Here is a 26524-nt window from a genome sequence, read left to right as displayed (position 1 = left end):
GCGGCGTCGCCTGGTCGTCCGTTCGGTTCCTTCAACTCGACCCCCTGCGCAACAAGAACAGCGGCGGCGTCGACTGGCAACTCCTTCCTCATCCTCTTCCCATCGATGGCCAAAAGGACCAGCCACCGCAGCAGACAGCTGACACCTCGGCTAGCATCACCTTCTGGCTGTCTCCGCAGAACTCAAAGGACAAAGCCTTCGTTCTGCGCCTGCAGGCCTCGACGTACGCCGTCGGCGAAGAGCATGCCGTGTGTCCCTACCTCTCGATCGGATATCTGCCAGACAGCTCCGATACTATCGCGGAGGCGACGACTATCAATACACTTGCTAGGGCCGGGGGAGCCGCCCTGTACAACCGATTTCTGCTACACGAGAAGAAGATGTTCGCCAAGCGGGATGATACGGGCCGAGAGAATAAGGATCTCAAGGCTATAGAGCATGAGAATGACGAAGACACGATCAGGCACTACTGCATCATCGTCGGATGGGACCAATTCAGCGTCTGGACCATCCAGCCCAACAAGAGGAATAATACCGCCGTCTCCAGTGGTCCTGCTTTTGTCAACCACAACGGCGGCGGCACCGAGTCCGCTGAGATGTCAAGAACCGCTCCCCCCTCCTCCAGCAGGGCAGCAGCCACGCTTTCCCGATTCAAAGCTACGAAGTCTCATCCCCCTCAACAGCAGTCTGCTGCCCCATCAACACGAGCCTGTCAAGTGGATAACAAAGTCAGCAACAATCGCGACAGCGCTTATTGCGCCACTACATCGAATCCCGGCGGCCTTGGCGGCCGGCCGAAAACGCCAAGCAACTGGAACGGCGCACGCATGACGCGCCTCCTCGGCGCCGACATCAGCGAGGTCTCCAAGCACCTGCTGCCGCAGTGGATTGAGCAGATCCACCGCTGGGGCACGACCCGATACGCTGACGCTGTGGCGCGAGATGTGAATCTGGGTCTTTCATCTTCGTCCGGTGCTGGCACCGGCGGTTTCGGGATGATGATGCATTCTGCAGCAGCAGTTAATCACGATGGCATAGGCGATGAGCTGCCTCTTGGAGAACTTGAAAGTCGGGAGTGGAGGGGAATAGATACGGACAGGAATGGACAGACGGACAGTCGGATGGATGGGCAGACCGATGGCACCTGGGATGAATGGATGGATGGAATGTGGTAACTACACGGATATCGGAGAACAGTACCGCCAGGCCCGAACCTCTCTTACTTAGTCAGTTATGCTTCCGTGACCCGAGGTGCTTCTGCCGCTGGATTTGCACTTTGCGTATCTGCCAGGGTATGGGATGGGCATTGGGTGGTTGGTGGATGTAGGTGCCGTAGTTGAGACTGCCAAATTGTGATTGCTCAGTTGGCCCTACGTGGTCTACTGACACCGGCCAATAAGCTTTAACGTTCGGACCCTTCTTTATACTTTGAAAGGCGAGCTGGGGTACTGACTGTTTTGATGATAAGATCATTAAGTCTTAATTCATATACTATATTCTCTCCTTCCTCCTCCTTTTCCCCCTCTTCTCCTCTATCCTGATTCTAGCTTATACACCTATCAATTAGAGATATAATAAGACATATATTTCTTTCTGAACGTTAAGAAGCTTATTAACCCCTCTTCTAAAACTACCATGGCTCATTTCCAACCAAAACCAGTTCGTCGAAGCGAAGAAGGAAGACGAAGGCTTCGAGAAGAAGAAGACGAAAGGCGAAGAAAGAAGTTGCGGCAAGAACAAAGACGGATGAAAGCTCAATGTCGAAGAGGTAAACATCAATTCCACGCGAGAAAGTATTGCCCCTTCCTTCCTTGCTACCACTGCCGAAACCGGAGGCATACTCTGGCGAAATGCCCTAGATGGCTTTCTGAGGATACTCAACGGCGGGAATATTCCGTGCTCTCAGGGCGTCAAAACAGTCGCCATTGTGGACAAGCAATGGCTCAAGTTGAACCAGAACTCTTAGAGCTCCAGGAGAAAGATTTGACGCCTCAAAAATGTATGTGATTTTGCTAGGATTCCAAGCTTCTTTTATTTTTTTTTTATTTTAAGTAGCTTCGCACTACTAAAGAGAAGTAATTTTTAGTTTTGTCGACGCGCAAGAGCTACAGTTAACACGCGAGCCCCCTAGCCGAAAGCTGGTGGATATGCCAGTGGTATATTCGATAAGCGGCTACCGGCATGCCTCAGAGTCTTTAACGGTCAATCAGGACGGCTTGTGATCCGTGTCGCAGTCGAACATGCGCATGAGATAACCAGTGGAAGCGCTGACACTCTCCATTACTACATCCTCGCCCGTGGCACCGGGCATCGATATGCCCGGTTTCTACGACTCTGGTCTGCGCCACCCTTAGAGACTCCCAATATGAGCGAGGAAATCGATACGACATTGGCTGTAGCGCGGTTTGCTCCAGTGCTGAATGTTCTTGAGATGACATTTTGCCGGGCCTTCCAGTCCTTGCCCGGATGTGTTCTCACCGACATCTTTGGGCCTGGAGACTACTCGGATGTCGGTTTGAACAACTTGCCGCCCTCATTCGAAGGCCGTAATGTCCCGGCCCATTTACGAACCAAGAACACAGGGTACCATCGACAGTCTCCCGATGTTGATATCGCGAGTTTCCCTGATGCGAGAAAGAAGCAACTGCTTGACAAGCGAAACACCCTGCGCCGCCCTGCGGCCCTATTGAAAGCAGACTATCTACAAGCCATGGAGCAAGTAGCCGAAGAAGCCAACCTGAGTCTCAAAGGCTTTTTCCATTTCTCTGAGTCATTGGAAGTAAGCGGCACATTGTCTGCCGATATTGAGGCAAAACTTGCTACACTCCAGTCAGAAGCGGCAGTAAAACCGCCTCGGAACATGACCCAACTCATCCCTCCAAGAGAAAATTGGCAGGCAAAAATCGGTGTCGTGGTAAATTCCGAGGCCATTGGTATAAGATCGGACAAAGACAGAGCTCAGATACAGCCTCTCGACAGCTTTGGTCTCACAGAAAGCAATGCTTTGACTTGGACGAGCTCTCTTCAAGGCGCTGGTTCCGGGCCCTCAATCTCCGAAGAATTATCGGCCCAGCGGATGTTGGTCAGTCGCCAAAACCAGACCATTATCATGGAAAGTCATGTTAAAGTGGTAATACTCTTCGGATTGCGGATACAATGCGACGTTCTGTCAGCGTTTCGAGATTCGAACGATGTTGTAGGCCCATGTAAACTACTGCTCCGGGACAAATCTCACCGTGTTTGGTTCATAACAGAACGCAGAAAGAAGGTGTCCAAGGTTCTAATCGCGAGCCCCCAACCCCTTGTGGCAGCTTTCAGACAGAAGGTCGACGAATTGCGACAGCTCAGGGATGTTTTGGGGCTCGCACAGGCTCTTACGAGTCAAAAGCTCAAATATACCTCATGGGAGAATGCGTGCTTCTTTGCGGCCCTGTTCGCACAACGCCGCAGAGAAAAGGATGAGAACGCAGAGCCCTTGACGGCGTTATCCCTGTGCCTCGTTTATCGCGACTGGCTGCACTACCGCGGCTTTGTGAACGATGAGGACATTCAAGAGCTCGAGCGGATATTCGGGGATCTTACACTGGCACTGCTGTGGATAACCGGGTTCTTGGCCAATAGGTCAAAACGATGCGATGGGTCGGACCTCATGTGCGACCGCGGTTATCGCGGAAAATATGGCCTCGAGGCTTATAGAAAGACAAAAGAGCTGTTTGATCGGATCTACGAGAAGCGACTCGCTGCCGTTGGCGTCTTCTATGGGAGACAAGAGGAAGCCGACATCCGCGAAGCATTGCAGGATGCAGATCTTGCTATGACCAAAGACGGCATATGGATTAGTCGGTGTTATGACTGCGATGATGGGGTCATCGCAGAGGGTGTCACAGAAGGTGTTGCGATGGATATCACAGACAATATCGTAGAGGATGATGCAGAGGATCCTGCGGAGGATGGCGATTGGGATATCCGGAAGGATATCGCTGAGGATGTGATCGTCAGACTCGTCGGCGATCTAGACCTGAACGCTGGGGCTTACAGCGACGAAGGAAACGACCACAACTTGGAATTCACTTGCCGAAACGACAGCCTTCGATTCAAATAGGGTTCGCAGCCTCGAAGTCGGATCAAGCAACCACAAGGCACTCTTGAAACATCGTCGTCGTCGCTCGGAGAATCGACAGGCCTCCGAAAGTCATTAGTAAAGATGATGACTAAAGCCGGGGTAGAGCAGCAAGCAATACGAAGGGCTGGCCACCACAATTGGAGGTTACAGATGTTGTACAACTTGGTCAACTTTGTTGTACACGGCGAAGACTTCACCGACACTCCCTGCTTAGCTCTTCGCGCAGATCTATCCAGGCATTGTAGTCGATGCGAACCTTCGTCCATATGATTGGGATAGCTTATTTGGTATATATACTTGTAAAGCAGCTCGAAGCACTAAAGGGCGTATGGTCTAGTGGTATGATTTCTGCTTCGCATTTCCCAATAAATTGTAGAAGGTCCCCGGTTCAATCCCGGGTGCGTCCATGTTTTTTTTCTTTTTTTTACCTTTTTTTTTCTAGTTTAAAATAAAAAATCATAAGTAATATACTATAATTCAATACAAATATGACAGACTCTAAGCTAGACTCATAGACTTTATAGCCGTGAAAGATACCATCGTAGTAAATAGGTAGCTATAATTGTGGCTTCCTGCTAAGACTGGGAGGCACACAGTGTGGGCACTTAGCCGAAAATTTGGCGAGGCGGCTTGGACTGCTCAAATGAACTCGTGCTAGAAATACGACTCCAAACCGCGACACATGCTATCTCCTTAGAAGTCAGATACTGTAGAGATACCCCTGCCAAGAATAAAACAGCATCATGGACACCGCTCTTCAGTCACGAGTCTTGATGAAACATTGTCCTTGTTGCAAGATTGTCACGCGTCGGATTCGTTCGGTATCCTGAGACGAAACTCAAGCGACTTCTTAGTCAGCACCGGTGGCCGCTCTTAGGGCCTCTGCGCCGCCCGGCTCAACTTTCGACTCAGTTCTTGATCAGTCCTCATCAGACTTGCTCAGCCTACATCAATTCCTACTCACCCTTTCCCTGAGCGACCCTAAAATAGTCTTCTGACCCCATTCTTGGCCCTTGAGCGTTGGGACCTTATGTCGTCTTGTCTAATTGCTCTGATAGCTATGGCGTAACTCTAACTGAAAGGTCGCCTTGGGTCTTATTTTGGGCCAATATTACCAGATTTTGTAAGGATCCGAGAACCACGTATCAACAGTAAGTGCGGAAGTAAGGATAAAGTGAATAGATGATAGTGGGAGATCTAAGGTTTAGTCAACCAGGTTGTAGGATCCATGTCTTCTAAGGCAGTTGCTTAGTTAGCTTGCCTCTGCCGTAGTATGCGGTAGACTGCAGTTATCCATAGACCAAGGGCGTGCATTATGCCAACTTGCGGCGTTCAACAGCACATACTTCCTATTTGTCATATTGCTGATCAGAGAGATCACACCCACACATACCTTTGCGATAGTAATGTCTTCTATATAGAGTAGAGATGGATTTTTATCACTGTCCTTAGTGCTTATAAAGCTGCACGATCTGAGGAGGGTAATGGGCATTCAGTAATTATTGGCCATGAGATCGAACTGAGATTTGAGCCCCAGTTCGTTTTCCCCTTGCCAACATGCTATACAACCGTGCGCAGCTCGAGTAGCTCCAAGCAGCTTTCGGGATCACTATCAATATTTTAAGACTTTGAATTGAGTAATTTGAGATCATCATTCACTTCAAGTATCTTTTGAACCAGTCTTCCTGCCATGAACAGCCCTTCAACGTCAAGAGATCTTAGGGTATATAATTATAATCAGTAGCCCGCGCTGCTTCATGTCTCCAAATTGAATAAAAGAAATCTGAAAGAGCTGTCAGAGGGTAAGCCAGCTTCTTGCCGGAAACTGGAGCTTATAAAATGTTTCCAAAGGTGCCTTCCAGCATCGTTAGTCCGTCTACCTGCCCACCTTAGGTCCGATTCGTCCGAGACAGCAACAGTGGCCGCTAGATTATCAGGTAGCTCAGATGCGACATGCCTTGGCCTTGATCATGTCTTGCATCTGCTTGTCTAGGTTTTGGAATTTGGCACCAATTTTGCCAATATCGTCCGAGCTGATACCGCGACGCGCCTTGGCTAGTGCTGCGATGTCCTCCTCGTTCTTGTCCACGCCGGCCCCGAGGGCGCCGAGGATCTCCATAGGCGCCTCCTCGGGATGGGCCACGATGCCTTGGATGGCTAATGCGGCGTTGCCGGCGACATCAAAGATTTCCATAGCGATGTCCTGAAAGAGCAAGTTAGCACATCGATCAACAAGGGGCGTTGGCTCGGGCTGTATGGATGTAGCGAGCTCAATCATTGCTAGGAAGACAGAAAGAGAATAATAAAGCAGAGAAGTATCCATGAAAGACTTACCAATCCTTCAATCGCAGGAGCAATATCGTCAAGGAATGGAATAAAGGCAAAGACGATGCCCAAAATCTCAAGGATCAGTTCCTTCTGCTCCTCCTTCTTTTCCTTCTCCGCCTCCTCTTTGGCAGACTGCATCGACTGCACCGCCTGCACCATGAGTAAGACGGGCATAGAAATGACCTGGATCAGATCATCAGTTGGCCCGGTCCATTGGCCGAACAGTAGGTCCAGCTGTCTAGCCATGATGGTATTCTGGAGGGTCGCCACCGAGGGCAGCGCCGCGGTGACTATATCTTTCGGGTTGCTGACGGTGACGTTGCCGGACACTTTAGGGTAGTTGTAAAAGTATATGTCGATGCCGTCGCATCGACGGTCGAGGTTGGATCCGGGACCCCCTCCACCAACATTGCCACCGCACGCGTCGTTATTGACATTGGCATAGGTGCCTAGGGAAGAAATTCATGTCAGACTTGGTAAAGAGAGAATGTCATAGAACAGAAAATGAAGAAACTAACCGAAAGATACCCAACTTTGCTCTATTCCATACGTGCTCAGGAGGTCATTAAAGAAGCCCTCTGAGTCCTCTAGAGTGTACTATAGTTTCGGCATGTTAGTAGCACGCCTCTTCGATGCAATGAAAATCAACTCACCGTCATTGTGTACTTGTCGACGTAGTCGATTTGGTGCCAGGGAATCTGGCGACAAGCCTGGTCAGCGGACAGCCTGACAACGAGGAGCGTATGGAGAGCCTACCGGACAAGGGTCGTACGTAATCTTATCATTTCCTCCGCCGTATGTCTCAACAAAGTCACATTTGAAGTACTTGTTCCCGGTGCCACCGCTGGGGTTATCTGGAAATACGAAGGTTAGGACATGGCTATTCGCGATATACCGGGGTTATCATGGGTCAAGCTTGTACTTACCAGAACTCGATGGTGCCATGAAGGACTATAGTACCGTGTTAGCGGAGAGACGAGGTCTAAAAGGCGTACTGATCGCGCAAGTTAGTTGGTGGACTTACCGCAAGGGCAGCAGGAACCATGTCCTTGACGGCCTTAACATAGTACTTGAACACACTCTTCAAGACAGTTAGCATGACTATTCCATGATGCCGTGGGTTACCACCACATGATGATGTAAAGAATAACTCACGTCGTATCCATCATCTACTGTTGTGTAATTGTTCAGGGCATCTGTTAAAAGCGAGCTGAGAGTGCCTAGCATGTAGTACGACATGCAATCGGCTGGCCACGAGCTGCTGGCCGCGTCAAGATCGTCCAGTGTGGCATATGATAACGAGTAGTCACAGGGAGCAGTAGTATAACATGCTGGATCAGTATCGTTATCGTCACAAAAAGACGGCTCAGTTGTATAGTCGTCAAGGTAGGCGCCCAAAACCGACCAAAACGGGTGTGCAATGGCTACCACAGACAATGAGTTAATCTAGCTGCAATTTCTGAGCTTAGCAGAACGTGGCAGTATAGCATACCTTGAGTGTTGTTGGCAGCGTAAACGATTGTTCCTGTTTCTGTATCGGACACCATCTCCACCGAGCCGCTTCAGAAATATTAGTCAAGATCATACGGCATCAAGCTCGACTGAGAAACCTACATTGTGACAAGGTTAAAGAAATAGAGCTGGTCATTGGCGCCTTGATTATTAAGTAGGCGCTGTTGGCAGTTCTGGGCATCGACACAGACACTCTGGTCATAGTTGTCAAACCTGCGAATACTACGGTCAGTATTTCTTTTATGTGATGTGATGTAATCAAGATTGAACGAACCAAGAGTACAGCCCGGCGCCAGCTATCGTCAGGTTTTGTGTCGCATAGATCATGACGGCCCATGAAAAGTTGCACATCAAGTCATCAGCTTTGCAGGAACTGTCAGGAAAGATTGGGTCGTTCGAAAAGATCCCAACACTGTCGCTAAAGACTCCAGGTGACTCTGTGTTAGTGGTGTACTGGAAGTACGGCGACCTATTCCCGAGTGTTAGTCATCCGGTTTTACTACGCTGTCTGAATATCTTACTCAGTCTGAATCATGCCAGCCCAAACGTTGGACGTTTGATAGAAATTATACTGATATAGCATAGAATGCTCCGAGGCAGTACCCAACATCCTGTAGCTCCCATCAGCTTGGAGTTCAATAACACTCATCTAGAGGCTGAAGATACTTACCAGGTTGGTCCCTGCGACTCGATCAAGATGCCACGGGCACATGCAACTGTAACCATGGTGTTTGATGCATCGTCAAGATCATGGTCTGCTACCCAAGCCCACATATTCTCGAAATAGCCGTTAGCCCCAGGTGTGATATGCAGCATCATGGCTGCTGCAATGCAGCCTTTTTGAATAGCAGCGCCCTTGGGACATTCCGCCACTTGGAGCTTTGTCCCGGTGGCACCACCGACGCGAAAGTGGGCATCCCACAAGCCAGCCGATCCTTGTTCATCGGCCGCAATGTTCCAGTCCATCAAAACCAGGCCAGGGAGCGCACCAATCGAGGTGAAGAGCATGTCGGAAATTTCTACGACACCTACATCGCCTGGCTCTCCGACTTTGATCATGGCCTGCGGATTCTGGCCATCCTGAAAATTCCCCGCGCTGCCAGATGCGACAAGTTGCGACCAGACCTCGCCTGTTATACCTACACAAGGGGATCAGCTTTCACTTCAGCTATTTTGTCTTCGGGTAAGCGTTGGGAGTCGCTGGCTTTTCAAAAAAAAAAAAAAAAAAGGAGACTTGTGTGCGTATGCTTAGGCAGGATGGAAAGAGACTTACGGGTACTCGGTGCTACTGTGATGGTTGAGGTCACAATGTACGACCCGGCAGGAAAATATACGAGATTCGTTTCATCCGTTAGGGCGAGAGCCTTGTTAATGATAGCCGTATCATCAGTAACACCATCTCCCTTAGCCCCGAGGGTTTTGACATTGATGATATATGAAAGAGGAAGATCTTCGTATTGGGGACGAGACTTGTAGAAGTAGCTGTCGCGGAAGTAAGAAACAGCCGAGGTGGTGAGAAGAGGCGAGGGGTTGTTCAAGGCAACCTGATACATCCCGTAGCTCGGGCTTTACCGAGAGTCAGCCGATCATTGCTTGGAGGGTCACAACAAGACGAGACGCGACTTACCCAGCAGCTTCTACATTACCCACTATGACAAAATCGACATTGCCAACGGGAAGGTTCAACAAGGTTCCATCAGAGAAGGTCACCATGGAAGTAACGTCTTCAACTCCAATGTTATCAAGTGTGATGATGCTCGATTCGAGGATCTTGGCCGGCTCTGTATTGGCAAAGATAACAGTGCCCACATCATAAAATCCAGAATCCAGGATATATGTTGATCCTGCCTGCTGCCCAGTTGGGTTATCAGGATTGATTAACATGATGCCGATAGGGGACGCTACCACGTGTAGCTGGCTCCATGTCCACCCCCAGTCCCAGATAAGGCAAATACTAGCTGTAGTCTGCAACATAAATTCGAAACTGCGGACTGTGTATTGCTGATTGCCTCCATAGATGCCGTACTTGCCGCCATAGAAGAAGCATTCGCCCATGAACCCTGTGAGTTATGAACAACACATATCAATTCCAGTGTATCTACTAGGACATAACAACAAAGGGAAGAGCGAACTCACCAGAGCTTCCGTTCTCAGTGAACATGCCCATGGAGGTAGTGTCTTTTGATGTTGAGGCGTATACATACACATTCGTAAGCGATGTGCCTTGCGCCACTTGCCAATGCAAACCAGCTATATTAGCTCCAGTAGAATCCTCAACATCAATGATAAAATTGCGAACTTGACGGTAAAAGTTTGATTGATTGATATACCACTCGTCACCATTCTTGCCTGGCTCATAGACGTCTGAGAAGACAAGTTAGAAACGGGTTGAGACTGCGAGTAACGAGGACTTACCAGTCTCGATGGCTCCGAGACCAATGAAGGATGGCGACGTTCGGATGATTGGCAGATCATTAGCATCACCCACTAGTTGGGAGTAGTAATAAGCCTGGATAGGCGTAGAGATTAAGTATGTCCCAGGTGGGAAGTATATCAGAGTGGGCTTTGTTGAAGAAGACAAACAGTCTTTACCACAATTGCCACCGGAAGCAATAGCAGCATTTATGGCGGCGGTGTCGTCAGTCTTACCGTCGCCCTTAGCCCCAAACTTGGTGACATCTCGGAACACAACCCAGGAGTTGTTCTGGCCCATGGGCGCCAGACCGGTATGAGCTATGGAGCCTAACCAGTAGTCCGATGATGCTCTCTTGCGCTTCTCAGCTGTCTCATCGAACCTCTGTATCTTGGTAGGTTGTTCTATTAGAGTCAGAAATCTGCATATTGCACATAAAGTGTGTAGTATCATGAAGACATACGGTATATTTTGTGCAGGGAGGCATTAGCAGCTAGTTGTTGTGCATGGTGTTCAGCTAACATGGCGGCTGCAGCGCGGATGGTGCTGTTGAGCACTGGAGGCACAGGCTCCTCATCGCGACGGCGCGTCTTCTTATGCACAGAACCAGGCTTTGGGAGATTGTCTGCGTAATAGTTGTTGCGTCTCGGAAATTCAACTCTATAGGTGTTGTAGATGCTCTGTTGGGCTAACATCGCATCAACCAGCTTCTGTGCGTCTGCAAGAGCAGAATACGACACATTGGCAGTGCCGGTAACGTTGGAGGAGACAGTGACATTGGACTGGATATACCGTGGCTTTTTCTCCAGGGCTCGTCGCTGATGCCGAAGATAAGTTCCAGGCTCCGGAGACGATAGAGATGGTTCTGCAACAACGAAAACAACTCTCAAGATGACCAGCAGGGCGAAAGAATGAAGCCACTGTATCATCATGACTTAAGAAATTGACGCAGATGGCGCCAGTGACAAGACAGTGTTGAAGGGAACGCTGTGTACAAAGCCAGTCTTGAACAGCGTGAATGCAGACGGGCCGAGCCAAGAGATATAGTATTGGGAAACCAAACAAATTCTGGCATGAGAGACTGGTCTACTTGGTTGAGAAAGCATAAGTTAATCATGGGGCTGCCCTAATTCAAAGTGCAGGGCCGTGAAGGAGGGCGAACCCGAATGCATGCCTGTCTCAACGCCATCATCGTAAGAACATCGCTCTGTCTCGGTCGAGCCCATTTTGACTGAAGCCTACATAGGTAGGTAGCGATGATAGTGGATTCTCCTTCTCGCTATTCATCGAATAACAAAATCAGGGGTTCTACCGAAAATAACAGATACAAGCTTACATACGTTCAAGTGCGTTAGATTTCGATAGTTCAAGGAGCTCATTTGACCATTATGGCAGCATGCAAGGTGAGATGCATTTGATCACACAGGATGTCCAGGTCCGAAATAGATACATGGTGTTCCTGCATAAGATGTGGATCTGGATCCACCACAGGGGGTCTTTGCAGAGTTCCCCTGCATGTGTGACAGTACATCCTTGTCAGCATCTTATCGTTTTTCGAAGGGGCCGGCCACACGCTTCCATAGTCTAGTCTCGATCCTACCTCTCTTTGGCAATTCACCCCGGGCCGATGCTGTAGTGCGGGTTTCCAATTCATGAGATGGAAGCATTCCCGATATACCCGCTGTCAAATGGGAATCCGATTGTATGAGTCTGGCCCAGCCTACTTACCTCGACGGTGTGAACCCTGCCTACCTACCTACGCGAGGGGGCAGTAACTACATGACAGGTCTGCGTTGCTGCTCAAGAACTCTGGACCCTCAAATCTCATCATTCGCCATCTAGATTCCAGGTTCGCTCTTCGTCTGAACTAAGGCAGGTCGTTCGTAGTCTTGTTGAATTATTGTTGCACTGCATCATGAAGCTGTCCAAAACTCTTTTGATCTCAGTATTCGGGTTGTCCTCGTGCAGTCTCGCCAATGCTACAATCACGACTTCTCCGCCAACGAGGACGGCTTCCTTGGCAGAAAGACAGATTATCTCCAGTCAGTTCTCCTAAGACTCGGCGCTGATTCCCCAAGAGTAACTGACAATGGGTACGTAGGTATTGGTCAATGCTCTACGGGCACGTCAGGCGTGGTGACCCCAACACCCTCTGCGGCAGTCTGCGGTGTGGCTGCTGTCTCCAACGGAGGTGTCACTATAAGTTTGTCATAACTTCTATGTATCCTAGAGAGATCAGTGGAGGACCTACTGACTCCCAGTCGTTGTTTGTAGTTTCATACACCAGTGGAATCAATGTCCAGAGTCTCAAAACCTGCGCAGCAACTTGTAAGTGCGACTAAGATAGTATGCATTTGTTCATGACAGAACTGAATTATGAGAGCTAGGCCTGGCCACGACGGGATGCAGCAATCTTTACTTTTCTCTGAATAAATACTGCAATCTCCATGCGGGAGCAGAAACCCAGTTTGTGCCTCCCATTTTGTTTCGTTTCTGATGCCAGTAGCTGACGATATTGAAGCGTACTAAGTTCGGGGAGCATATACACTTTCTACGATGCGGCCTGCTTTAGTTGCTCAGCTTTGACAAACACAGTAACAACACAAAGTAGCACGGCGGCTGCCACCGCCTGCACTACCAATCCCCTGGGTTTGGCCTCTCCGCAACCCTCAGGAGCCGTCTGCGGTGTACTGGCTTATAGCAACGGAGGGACGACTATCGTCTCGTATACATCTGGGAAGTATGTACTGAGCGTAGCGCAATGTAAGGACATATGGTTAGTCTTCCTTCCCTGAAGAACCTCTACCTAGTGTTATGGCCCGCTTACGAATCTGGACAGTCTGGCCACGGTAGGCTGCACCAATATCTATTTTGCTCAGGGGCAGTATTGTAACCTGCATTCGGGGATGGAAACACATACACTCAATTCTGGATCCCCTTATACGTTCTATGACTCGAGCTGTTTCATATGTCCGTCAACATGTGGACAACCTGGCTATGCAGTACCTGTGGGAGCCGTTTGTAACGAGCTGGCATATAGCAATGGGGGAACGACTATCATCTCGTACACTTCAGGGACATATGTTCAGAGTATCGATGCCTGTAGTGCAATCTGGTAGGTCTATTACACCACCCTTCAGTATGACGGAGGTTGGTAGATTAACAGCGCCTCAGTTTGCAGACCCCCGGGTGCACAAATCTCTACTTTGATGCAGGCGCGTACTGCAACTTGCATGCGGGTAACTCAACGGCAGGGGCAAACTCGGGTTCTCCATATAGATACTATGACGTCGAGTGTTTTGAATGCACAAAGACGAGTGCTGCTACAACTAGTCCTTCGTCGTCAACCACAATTTCGACATCCAAAACTACGGCCAAATCCTCCAGTACTACTATCTCCTCGACCACTGCCAAAGTCACTGGAACTCCGTGGACGTCTATCGAGACAAACACTGCCAAGTACAACATGGCCTTGTCTACAACTTTCACACAGTCCCCGCAATGCACCGGCTTGATCACTCAGATGGCTTACCACGGAACAAATCTCTGGGAAAATGCAATCAACCCTGTCCCCACTTCCACTATCACAACTTGCTACCCGAGCCAGTTCTATTCCAGCGTCATGGTAAGTCGGCTTTGCCTTTGTTCCAACCTCTTGCCGTCGCTTATTGTTATTCATAGGCGGAGCTCAACTCGGTCAGTCTTCCGGCATTCAGTACTCTTGTCTGCCCAAGCGGCTGGACCGCCAACATGTGGAATGCAACCTATGGTGCATGCTGCCCCCGTAGCTTTGGAGTCTATGCTCCCTTTCTCACCGACTATCCCGAAAGGCCGCTCTACTATGCTGCTTGTACCTCTATGATGCCCGCCAACCAGGTTTACGAGTTGATTTCGTATGATTCCACCGCTTATCTCACCACCATCGAGACCACGGCGCCCTCAACCGGCACTTTCGTCCGCGTCAATGCCTTTGAGGGAATGATAACTGGAATTCCTACCAGCGCCACTACCAGTAGTAGTGTAATACCGAGCTCGTCCACCACTCCATGCGCTACCCCGGCTGCCACAGTCTCGGTGACGTTCCAGATCAAGTACGCCATCTCAAGTGATTACGATTACGAGCTCATCAGCATTGTCGGATCCACGGACGAGCTGGGAAACTGGAACGTGACCAATGGTTTGGCCATGTCTGCGGCCTTTTACACGTTAAGCAATCCGGTGTGGGATCTGACTGTGCCGTTCAATGCCAGTGACAAAATCGAATATCAATATGTGCACTCATACAGCAACGGAACATATATCACGACCTTGGATCCACACTACAATCTCACAATTTCTAACGGGTGCCCGTCGACTCAGACTGTCACAGACGTGTGGAGATAGGCTGACGATTTTATTTCAACTCTCGTGCGGTATAGCCATGAGTTATTGGAAGTTTGAAACGCTTTACATAGCAGTCATGCTCTCCGTTCTTAAAGCTCAATTTCTCCTTGAAGCTTCTTCTTTAATCCACTCTCTTCTCGTTATATTGGATAGGATATTGAATCAAGTCTCGCATAAACGCCTTTGAGTACTAGACCTGTCTTATGAAATTGCTCTTTCTCTGTAATCCTTAGATTTAAATTCACTCTTAGCACTATGGACGGCTACTTCCTCGAGTTGACATGTTATGCTCGCAATGTACCTCCAGGTTTGCCTTCTCTGCCCTTCTCGGCCACAATGCAGGACAATCTCCGCTTTCTGCAGGTCCTGATGGAGCCAGCCTGGCCCTGACAGCACCTTCCCCATTGATAAGATTGGTAGCATCCGCGGTGAACAAGCGCGGAGTGTGGAGAGCTTACAAGCGGTAAGCCAATCTTGACTTCATTAACAGTTGTCGCGCGATAGGCGACAGAGTGCGGCCTCGGTCATAAACTGTAGGACTTGGGGTGGGTTTCAATGGTCATGTAACTGTAACACTTAAGCCTTTGCGGCAACTTTATGGTTGAATATGGTTATTTTTATCTAGCGTTTATTATGGTATGGACTATGGTATGGTAATCCTTGTCGGGAGTTATGCACGCACGGCGAGACCCTGCAGATCTCCTCATCTGGCACCTGTGCTGCATGGACGAAGCTTTGAACCCCTGCTCACAGGAATGTGGGAAGGCACCCGACGTGCACTAACCAAAAGCTTAGTATGGCCTGGGTAGGTAACATCCTGCCGCGGAAAAGGCTTGTATGCACGACTAGCCCAAGTTTGTAAATGACTCCCCTGTATAAGCCGAACATAGCTGCACGTTGGTGCTCTAGACTCCTATTCTTCACAGTCCTAATCTTGTTGATGCCTGCTCGGAAATGAACGACTACGACTCTAGAAAGTTTATGATCTGATAGCGTCAAATTTGCGACGTCCAACTACCCATCCCTCATTCCTAGCATCCGAGATGACCTGAAAAAGGCTACCTTTTGCGAGATCTCGGATCAAGATGCCGGTACCCCTGTTTGGGGACCGGCGTTCTACCAGTTGCTCTTCAATCCAGACCTTCTGCTATGTATGCCAGATGATCTGCTCTGACTTCAATCCTTTACTCATTGAGAGTATTGTCCGCCGTCAGGAAAGTAACACTCCTATTGTAACAGCACTTGCGCTACCGTCACTGCTCAGATACGCATTGCTCTACGTCGGCTCTTAGTGCTGTTCGAAAATGCGCATCTCCAATGTTCTACTCAGCCTGTACACGGCCACCGGCATCGTAGCTTTGAATGTAGCCGTGCCTGGCGAGCTTATGTGGGCGTACAGTGAGTTTCTTCAGACATCCTCATACGACGGTACCCGACCTAAAGCTGATTTAAGTAGCTGTGTATAAGGCTGAATACAGGGCCTGGAAGCAGGGCCGAATCTCAAGTCGAACAATGGCTACCGGCTGTACACACGACGCAGTCAGTTCTATTCTATAGCATCGAGTGATGGTAGAGCCTCGTGTTGCGAGGCGTTCTCACATCCGCATCGCCCGTGATTGTCAAGGTACACTAATCAAGTATGTAACGTCTAGACGAACTGGCCCTCAACCACAGCGAGTAACAAAGATGAGGCCACGTTCATTTCCGCGGCGGCAGCTGCGGGAATGCAAGGCATCTGCACGTTTGACGAGTTTGCAAAGCACATTGGCAAACAGTCGGCGTGGGCGGGTTATCCATACGATTCTACAGGGCATTCGCTAAGTAAGGCAGCTCCAGGGCTTTGAGATGCAGTAGTCTCGCCCGAGTCCATCAGATCGTCTTATTACTCGCCCGCTGATAAGTTTTCTGACTACGGAGACTAGATCCCAACTTCAAAAAGATTAAAGCCAAGAGTACTTAGCCCCCACAGCCACTGCAATGTGGTTCAGTTGACTGATGCAATGTTCGCATAGTTGTCAATTACGGGCAAACAAAGCAGAACAATATCAGGCCGAAGCTTTTGCAAGACTTCGAAAAGCTCTATCCCGGCAAGTGGGCTACCGGCGCAAGTGTGGCCTGGGCAACAGGCGTGCGTGCGGTAGGTGCAGCACCAGCATCATCTGGAGCCATTTCAATGTCTGGTCTCTTAGACCTGGCGGCAGCTAACGGGGAAGCCTAGATCTCAGATACAATGCATGATGCCCGAGTGGCCCTGGGGACAGACACAATCATGAGTAGCCTACTCAGTGATGCTCAAGACTCTATCAAATACGCGTAAATGCTTCCCTCCTTCCTCTCTCCCGTGACCTCAAATGCATTTTGAAGTTCACACAAGGGCTAACAACGCTACCAGGCACAATTACCGACTTTACGGTAAGCTCTGGCTCCTTTAAATAAGTAAATACATCCAATGTGACTGACTGTAACCCAGATCGTGAGGATAACATATACAAGGAACTGAAGAACTGGGCCAATAAACAGCCAGGCCTATCTGGACAGTTCGCCGCAAATGCGGTGAAGCACCCAGTGGACTTTTACATCCCGGGCACTACCGAGAAAGCCGCCACAATACAAGAGCTGGACTTCCCCGCCACGTTGTTGGCCACCAAGGTGGACGTGAACGGGAACACAGTCGACATTTGGTCGCCCCAGAACAAAGCTGATCTGCAGCAACAGTTGACCGACTTTAATGCGAAGGCCACGACGATAGAACATAATGATGTTATTGTGAGTTCCCCATAGGTTGCTTGCCGCCAACCCTCATGCTACGATGCCTTTGGTTCTAGGATAAGGCTTACTTAAACCCATCTTTAGGATGCTATGCATGACGAGACGAACAGACTGGCAACGAGCCTGACCAGCTGCCCTGCGATCAAACGTGACGTGCTTAGACGCAGATACCATTCCAAAACGCCGGTTCGTAAAGCAACAGCCGTTCTTCGCCGCATTTTTGCTGGGGTGGAGTTGATTACACCTAAAACTCTTTGAACATGGGGAAACGAATGATGTGTAGTGGACAGGTCAGAATAATACAATCAAGGGGTTTGGCAATCTATTCTATCGTAATCTCATTTGACTTTCCTTTCTTATCACTTCTTAACTATGTATTCGGTCTACACTCGATCACAAGAAGTCAGAAGGCAATACCCGGCCTCGAGTAATCAATACACTAGAATGAGTCCTTGACGCAACAATATACAGTGTAATTAGAAATGCCACATTTGCATGGACGATTCACCTCAGTGTACCACGATATCATTCTACATGTTGGTGTTTAAGATGAACATAGAAACTCAGGGTTTTCTACAAGGCCTTTAAGCCAAGAATTTTGTGAATCTAGCTCAGGCTGCTTCAGCGGTTCAGCATCTCGTCCTCTAACAGCCGATTGCGGCGAGCAACCTCTGCAAATTCTTCCTCCGTAAGCACGCTTTTCCACGCCATCAACACCGAGCCGAAGCTGTAATTAGCACCTTTTCTTGATTCTCCCTCCGGAACACAGAAAGTCGCGGACAGGAGCCCATATCCCAGCATTCTCGCCTCGCACCAGATCGCGAATCCTCTGCGGCGGAAAAACTCCCATGGTACATGCTGCAGGGGGGAGCACATGTCCCACAAGTTATGATGTCCTATATCGTCATCCTCCAATTTTACGTCCTCGAACTCTAGTGCCATCGCAGAAGTATAGCACTCAACCTCCAAGAGGTCCTTTTGAGTTGGGATTGGTATTGGCCAGTCCCTTTCTGTGTGCTGTCGAAGGTCCGATGTAGTAGCAGCAATATTCCTGGCGTAGTCTACTACGGTAGCGGCAAGCTCATCCTCAACGTTGATCAGCTGCTGCCATAACTGGGGCTCGAGATCTGGGCGCTGGATCGGGTCTACCGAACCGCTGACCCAAGGCGTGAGCGTGAGCCCTCGCATGTACAGGCGTAACGGCCAGCCGTCTTCCAGCTTGTCTGTGGTCTCCGCGACTCGCAAATCATTGGTGAGTTGCACCCGCCACAAGGCTCGGAGAACACGCTGCTCCTCACACCACGTAGGTGGGCCGATATCATGCCTCATAAAAGGCTGAGAGGCGGGCTGCAGCTGCCAAGCCCCGACATACTTGTTAGCGGTGGAGCTCGGATCAGCCTCCGGCCTAGGACTCGCGCTCCGACTCGAACTCGGACTCGTGCTCGGGCTGGGGGGATACCCGCTCGTCCAGACGAAGTCCTGATCCACCAGATGCATAGGTTGGATGGCACGGAAGCGCGCCAGATACGTAACGAGACATCCGACCATCAGACTCTCATTGTGATAGTGTGAAGCGAGAATGCCACGCAACACGGAGCCTGGTACGACGCCGGAGACCAGCCGGAGCGGCGGTTCTGTCCATAGCGGCGGATCATAGCGAAGCTCGGTAGTTTCGTGCCGGTAGAAATTATCGAAATCGTGCATATTGGACACACCAGGCAAGAGAGCTCCACACCGTACGTAGGCTACGATGCGGATTATAGCACAGGTGAACTCATGAAGATGGCCTGATGCAAATGCCGACTCAATGACTTGGGCGGCATTGAGCTCGAAGACGCGCGATGCGGCCGGTGACGCTTCGACGAGACAGTATAATGTCGAAAGATCCGGTACATGCTTGAGAATGGACAGTGTTAAATCAGAGGGGAGTGTCTCCATTCTGGTCCCCAAGTGAGTGTAAAATAGAAGCCAATTTTGTGACAGCCTGAGAGAGATCTATCTTCTACAGACAAAAGATTCCACCTGGTGAATTTAGTACGCGGGCCAGGCTACCCGCCCACAGGGAGCCAGACTTAAGTAGCTGGCGAGATTCCAGGGGTTCTTAGCAGATACCTGGGCAGATACTATGCAGTAGGTAGGTGCCTGGATAGGGCGAGTAGCATCGGGGTCACTGCCTCTTATGGCAGTTACCTAGCTAAATAGCTAGTGTGCCGTTTTAAGGTTGTGCCGATGTGCCGTTAGACCCTTAATTCTACCTAAGTACCACCTGAACTTCAATCATGTATTCGCGAAGGAGTTACAATCAACGGGGGGTAGAAAACCCTTGGCCGGGGGTAACTAAAATCCACAGGGAATGTAAATGTTATAGTAACAGTAAGATAAGTTAGTATTTGCTTTGATTTTACTTTTAATTTTTTTAATTTAGAATGCCCGTTGTGCAGGCGTGTGGTGGCAGAAACGAGGAGCCTTGTGTTTAGTTGTGAGTTGGAGTCGCCCGAGATGACTCCCTGTCAAGCCCTCCCGAGGAGTTGACGACTCTTGTCAAATCCGTAGGGCACCCGGTGGCGCCCCTGTGCCCGTCCTGCTTAGTGCCAGTTTAGCGCCTGTTCAGGCGGCGAGGGTTCTGCCGCTCCCGAGGGCAAGATTCGGGATGCAGTACAATACAGATGGAAACGAGTAATGTTTGCATCTTGAGGAATATGTTAAGCGAATATTATATATAGCCGGGACTTGTTAATCGAGAGCTTAGACGACTTACCCAAGGCTTTTACAGAGTACCAGAAGCTGGCTGAACCCTTTCGAGAGAGACCGCGTGCGGTTTACCCTGGGCCACAGAAGTTATCACTACCACCTATAGTGCCAGAACCAGATCTCCCACCACAGACACCTCCTTTTGAGAATCCGAAAATTTACGAGGATCTTGAAAAAACAATCCTAGATGTCAGGGACGTCACGCATAGTCCTCCTTTAGAAGGCTCGCATCGGTACACGCTTTCAAAGGAGGTAAGGATTCTGCACAAACACGGCTGGCACATTTTTGGAAGTCAGGGGCTATGGAGGACTACAAAGATACTCATAACAGCTTGTTAAATGGCGACAGCAGTACGAAGTTCTCTGCTTTCCTCTCTCTGGGGTGCATTACTGCTCGACAGATTCACGCCGAAATGGCTTAGCATGAGGAAGGCAGCGATGCGACGTATGAGAAGCAAAAGGCTATGTCTGGGGAGAGATTGAAGGTTCCCGAAATCGCGGACAGCCTAAGCTCAGTCCGAGTCAGCTGGAGCTCAGAGATGCTCACCCAGTGCTCAGGGGTCGCTCAGCTTAGAGCAATAAGAGCTCACCTCTGAAGACGGAAATGGATTTTGGTACACTTGAGTTTCGTCCCCGAGTAAGGTGGTATCCGTGAGTGAATGAACAACACAAGACGTCGGGCTACGAGCCAGCCAATCAACTAAACAAACAATACAGGCAGACATCATCATCATTCCTGCTCGCGTAAGTCACATTTCCGTGAGAACACATGACAATCATCTCACTTGGAGAGGATGGTAAGCAAGCAACTAATCAATCAGCTGCCGGGGGTAATTAATTATATCCGGTCCGGTTACAGCCCCCAAATCCCCCGTTCCCATCTCCGTCCATGTTGCCGTTTCGTCTGGCCCCGGATGCCGTTGGCAGTCCCTGCCCAAACAGAACCATATATCCCCAATGGCGAGAATGGGCTAAGCCGTTAATCTCCTGGCCGGCATGTGTAAGACTACTTATCAAGTAAGTAATCTGCACTAAGAGGCAGGCTTTTCCGTAGACAATCAACGTCGTTTCGACCCTGCAACCTGGCTGGCAAATTCCGGAACGCCAATCAAAACATGCCGATTTACGGATCCGGAAGGTGGGGTGAGGTCTTGCGCCCGGATCTTCACGACGAGTCAAAGCTCCAACAAGTCTCCAGATCGTAGTAAATATAAGTACCAACATAACATAGACTTCGTATTTATCTCGTAAGATACACCTCAAGGTTGAGGCCAAGGTCGTCTGGTAAACCAGTGGCGTATGCGCGCTTCGTTCCACTGTTAGGTATGGAACGTGTGAACTAGCAGCTTCTCTCCCTGAGAGTTGGCCCCGCGAGGGCCATGATGATGATGCCCCTGCGTCCTAGAGACGCTTTTCGCGCCAACAGCCCCCTCCATTAGAGAACAAGACCTAGCTCCGCCCATGTCCGGACGCGCATTGGACAGACGGATCCCAACGCTGCTTCAACGGATTGAAAGTCAGTCACGATGGGCACAGTACTGTGACACCATGCCTGGAAACACCGTCAATAGAATGGATATATCTAACACACCCACTGCCAGTCGAAAGTTAAAATATCAGACACGGTTTCGTCTTTGGCCTCGATAGATCTCCTTTAACCTGCTAAGGTGTCTTTTCATCGCCAAGACTAGTCAAATGTTACATTAAGAAATATATTCCAAATAGGCACATATGACTTAGTCGTTGACAGTAGAGACCTGATCACAAGGAACGACAGGCTCCCATACAGGCTGTCGCTTGTTTTGGTCTGATACGTCTTTGACGTTGATTCTCTTGACAGCACACAATTGACATATAAGCAATCACGGCATCACTTTTGTCTCTGTAGGGTTGGCGGTGTGTGAATGGGCGAGCGAGTGAACTCTTGCCAATGCGGAGGTTTTTAAGAGGAGGTCCGAGGCTCCTGATACTTATGGACTCTCTTGGGGTTCCTGCTTAGCATATCATTACACTCGACACTCTACATATCGAGAGTGATGGCTACGTCATGCTATGACTGTGGGGGCAGTTTCAGTTGGAAGATTGGAGGACGAATGCAAACACCTGTGCGACGGCATTGTAGTGTAGCCTGGTCTTGTCATTGTCAAAGATTTCCAGATTCAACATATACACATAGAAGTAGACTATGATGGAAGCGTCTGAGATATAGAGAAAGATGAAAGTTTGTCCTGTTAGCATATAGCCATGTTGAATACCCTTCCTAACCGAAGAGTTATGTGATAGTAGTAGTTAGTGTCTAGAATCTAGACTTGAATGTATCTCTAGCCTTGTTGATTATATTATGTTTGGGCTAAACCTCTGTCGAGAGACCTATTATATGGCTAATAGGTATAGTATTTTGCTATCTGATTCCTGATTTCATAATTTACGATTGGATGTTAGCCATAGGTCGTACAACCTTTAAGAAAGCTTACCTCAGGCATCATAAGCTAGGGTGATTAAAGCAGCATGACTTCAGGTGAGCAACTACACATTTTCCTTCTAATAAAGAGGGATTTAAAGTGCGATTTTAGGCAGGTCGGTGACGGTAGTTTCCATTCTGAGTAATCTTTTGTCATCGTCCTCGAAGGACCCCCTAACCATGTAGCTCTATGGCGCAATTTGCCCGGACAACTACTACTAGAGGCAATCTACTACATAATGTTGATAGTGAGTGTCAACAGTGGTGCTAATGCCAAACATCAACTGTGCATCACGAGTTGAACATGCTTCGTCACTTCGCCGGATTAACGGCCTCGCCCGTCCAAGCAAGCCACCAGCTCTCATGCAGTTATGGTCTTGGAGCCGCCAAAATGGTAGGATGTGAGCTTTTCTCACTGGCCATCATGAGTTGGCCCCGCCCTTCTCGACTTATCGACCATGTGGACGAGAATTACTGGTGTTGACAATATGAGCAATTGGGACAAAGCCAACGTGAATTGCTTGATACACTCAAGATCTCTGTGTGGTGAGACAATTGCTCTATCATGCGCTTCCTTCAAGGAACTCATCTTAATACAATGAAACTATTCTTCGACAAGGAATACTTGAACTCACATACTCGACTATGAACACAGGATATCTGGTTGCGAACTCTTCAGGTCACGCACTCGCGGCGCGCGCCCTCTTTATACAGAGACAACGGTGCTGGAAGTCAACAGTTCTCTGACCGGCCATCTTGAAACGTTGAACATCAGTGAGGTGCCGGTACCATCCTACCCTGCTCGTGTGATGGTTTGTGATAGTCCTGGCAACAGAGGACTGCTAGACAAGCTACGGTTGCCGACGAATGAGTCTTATAAAACCGACCGTGACTTAAACGACAGGCTTTATAGGGCCATTGAGTCTTTCAGAGACCACGAAGTGAAGAAGCTGTTACTAGAAAGGGTCAATCCTCATGGAGACAGCGCCTCGACGACTTTCAGCCCGTTGCTTGACGCATTGTCATACTACAGGTATTAGCAAGATGCAAGCAAGAATCGGCGATGTGAAGAGATCATGAAATACCTCATATTTGCTGGTGCCAACCTCGATGCCTGGTATGATGACCGGACGCCTCTGATGAATATGGCCGAGAAGTGCCAAACCACCAGTAGCTCAGCCGAGCTTCTGAGCATCATGCCAGAACTCGGCCCAGCCGACGCTGTTAACGCAGGCGACAGTTATTACAATAAGACGGCTCTGTATCGAGTCGTTGAACAGGGAAAGTCGAGCAAAGTCCAGAAGGCCTTAAAGGTCTTGTTGCAATTGGGCGCGGATCCAGATATCAGGCCTACCTACCCCCAGGACAGCCCGATGCCTATCGAGCTAGCTTTGACAAACAAGGACTACAAAGCAATGGAATATCTGCTGGAACAGGGAGCAAAGGTAAATTACATGAACTACACGAACACGACAATGTTGTATAGGGCAACATCAGAAAATAACGTGAGAGCACTTGAACTACTCGTCAAATATGCGGCCGCCGCAGACGTGGCCTCGCCGGGTGCGCGTCAAACCAATTACCCATACATGAGGCAGCCAAGAGCGAGGACTTGAACGCCGTGAATCTCCTGCTCGGGCACTGTGAGGTAGACCTATTGGACGATCTAGACAAATCGCCCTTCGTCTATGCTACTGAAGCGGGAAATCAGGGTACCATGTCAGCATTGGTTACTGGTGACGCGGACCCGAATGTTATAGTACGAAATCACGACACGCCCTAGTCCTATTAGAGTGTTCTGAGTTTTTCGATCTCGAAGAGGGTGTCGTTTGACTTGATATTGGCTCTGATTCAAAATGGGGCCAACCTGGATTCGAAGAACGATTGCTATGGACTGAGCCCATTGCATAGAGCTGTTGAAGTTGGAGATCACAAGCTAGTCAGTGCGTTGCTAGAAGCTGGAGCAGACATCGAAGTGCAAGATACAAAGTATTATGCAACGCCGCTTTCGATGGCGTGCAGGTTGGGGCAGTCTCGGTCAGCCAGAATGCTCGTTGAAAGGGGAGCGACCGTAACTCCAAGGACTGGAATAGTAGAACTCCGTTAGCTGACGCCGAACAACCAAGCAAAGAGCGCTTCAAAGAAGTCAAGCGACTTCTGTTGGAACGTGAGCCCAGCTGAGCACACGGTATTGACAACACATGACAATACTCGATCTTTGGCTCTCAACAACAAGTCACACAGGGCGTTGCAATCTTGCCTTCTTCTCTCCAATTTGTGCCTGGGCAGATACGGGATTATCAGACTGCTCCAGTTCTCTCTACATCATGATGTCAGGGACTCGAGGCTTGAATCCTGCATTCTATTGAGCAGTAGGAGGCAATTTCTAAGCCAGCCAGTAGCATATTCTATCACGTTGATAGACAGCATTCTACATTGGCTACATGGCCCCTTGGCTTTACTTACCGCCATATCAAGCAACCATTCAACTCTTCTTCGTGCTCACCGTGGATTTGCAGCTACTCAACCCCCTTTCCAGGATCCAAAAGGGGTCAAACAGGGGAAAGATGTAACTCAACCGTCCAACTCGTATACTCCTCCGCCAGGGTAGAATCATGATACTCAACAAGATCTCAAAGATCTGTTCATTACTATACGTCTGCCAACTTCTATCACAGTAGTAATCCCTCGTTTCGGGGTGATAACATCCTGGCTGAACTAACGTTTACTACCCAGGCGGAGGAGTACATCAATGCAGGAATTTCGAGTTCCTGTTACACGACATTTCTCCACGTCCACAACACGCAAAGTACCAACTACAACTGCTCGAAACGGGGGAAACACAAGACGGAAAACGGGACTTTGTATCACACAGCCAGTACCCAGACAGGTAGCACAGCAGCGGTCGCGTGCCAAGGCCAAGACATCGGCCCTGCCCAGCGTCTTGTCCGTTCCTGTCCCACCCTGGCGTGTGCCATCTCGAGCGGCCCGTCAGCCCCTGGCGGATAGCGGATACAGTCAAACATTCAACGAGACAAGCCAACCACTCGGCTGTCCTGGCGTTCCTTTACATCGGCACAGTCATCTCTGAAACATGGCTCCAGCGGGGAAGAAGACCGTTTCTCCCCGGGGTCCTGCCCGACCACGGCAGCCCTAAGCCGTGAGAGGAACTTGCAGGCTCGAACTGCCGGATCCGAGGCTCGGTGAGCATACGACAACGCACCAGCAGCAGCAGTAGCAGCAGCAGCAACGAGCACACGACATCGGACTGCCAGCGACCCAAACCAAAAAAGACAGGAAAAAGCAATGCTCGAGAGACAAGCATTGGACATCAACCCCTCCCCGTCTCCTCCAGAAAATCAAAGACATGCCGCCCCCACGCTGCGCGCGCAGCACGTCTGCTAAGCTAGCTGCAGTCAGTGCGGTGCAGGGAGGGCAGGGCATGTACATTATGTTCCGTTTTCTCCAGGCTGGGATCAAGGGCTGAATGAATGAGAGATTTGCGGATGACGATCTGCGCCTCCTACAGGCCGTTTCCCGCCCGTTAATGTGTAAGCCTGGCGCAGCGAAGCCAGCCTGTGCCAATGTGCCAATGTGCCAAGCAGAGATGATCGCCTGCCCAGCCAAAAAGACAAGACATGGGAAGGCTGCCGAGGGCTGCTCAACTCCCGGTGACGCGGCACTTGGTGTCGATCCGCATTCGATACTGTAGACGCAGCATTGGCATTGGCATTGGCATTGGGACGGATTTCGGATTTCTCCTGCCAAGTCTACCAAAGTCTGC

General features: G+C 49.6%; 5 protein-coding genes across 5 annotated transcripts; 4 read left to right on the top strand and 1 right to left on the bottom strand.

Moving 5' to 3' along the window:
* Positions 1 to 380: 380 nt before the first annotated feature.
* On the top strand, positions 381 to 1175 carry UCRPA7_6326 (hypothetical protein; the record flags this gene model as incomplete). Its single annotated transcript, XM_007918864.1, has 1 exon — positions 381 to 1175. The coding sequence occupies one exon, from the start codon at positions 381 to 383 to the stop codon at positions 1173 to 1175; it is 795 nt and encodes a 264-aa protein (XP_007917055.1).
* A 1190-nt stretch (positions 1176 to 2365) lies between these two features.
* Positions 2366 to 4102, top strand: UCRPA7_6325 (hypothetical protein; the record flags this gene model as incomplete). Its single annotated transcript, XM_007918863.1, has 2 exons — positions 2366 to 2779; positions 3266 to 4102. 2 exons carry the CDS (start codon positions 2366 to 2368, stop codon positions 4100 to 4102), a joined length of 1251 nt encoding a protein of 416 aa, XP_007917054.1.
* Positions 4103 to 6065: 1963 nt separating this feature from the next.
* On the bottom strand, positions 6066 to 11305 carry UCRPA7_6324 (hypothetical protein; the record flags this gene model as incomplete). Its single annotated transcript, XM_007918862.1, has 20 exons — positions 6066 to 6326; positions 6458 to 6900; positions 6970 to 7048; positions 7105 to 7149; positions 7208 to 7305; positions 7378 to 7402; positions 7476 to 7532; positions 7607 to 7647; positions 7944 to 8011; positions 8066 to 8176; positions 8238 to 8432; positions 8485 to 8574; positions 8634 to 9102; positions 9237 to 9529; positions 9591 to 10023; positions 10168 to 10213; positions 10263 to 10327; positions 10379 to 10450; positions 10613 to 10780; positions 10840 to 11305. The coding sequence occupies 20 exons, from the start codon at positions 11303 to 11305 to the stop codon at positions 6066 to 6068; spliced, it is 3525 nt and encodes a 1174-aa protein (XP_007917053.1).
* A 2537-nt stretch (positions 11306 to 13842) lies between these two features.
* Positions 13843 to 14759, top strand: UCRPA7_6323 (putative cfem domain protein; the record flags this gene model as incomplete). Its single annotated transcript, XM_007918861.1, has 2 exons — positions 13843 to 14001; positions 14058 to 14759. 2 exons carry the CDS (start codon positions 13843 to 13845, stop codon positions 14757 to 14759), a joined length of 861 nt encoding a protein of 286 aa, XP_007917052.1.
* A 2351-nt stretch (positions 14760 to 17110) lies between these two features.
* UCRPA7_6322 (hypothetical protein) lies at positions 17111 to 17680 on the top strand (the record flags this gene model as incomplete). Its single annotated transcript, XM_007918860.1, has 3 exons — positions 17111 to 17171; positions 17230 to 17525; positions 17639 to 17680. The coding sequence occupies 3 exons, from the start codon at positions 17111 to 17113 to the stop codon at positions 17678 to 17680; spliced, it is 399 nt and encodes a 132-aa protein (XP_007917051.1).
* Between the last annotated feature and the right edge of the window lie 8844 nt (positions 17681 to 26524).

The sequence above is a fragment of the Phaeoacremonium minimum genome, assembly GCF_000392275.1.
Source record: "Phaeoacremonium minimum UCRPA7 unplaced genomic scaffold PA7_03_scaffold_464, whole genome shotgun sequence".
NCBI classification, from domain to species: Eukaryota; Fungi; Ascomycota; class Sordariomycetes; order Togniniales; family Togniniaceae; genus Phaeoacremonium; species Phaeoacremonium minimum.
This window is presented reverse-complemented; position numbering and strand designations above follow the sequence as displayed.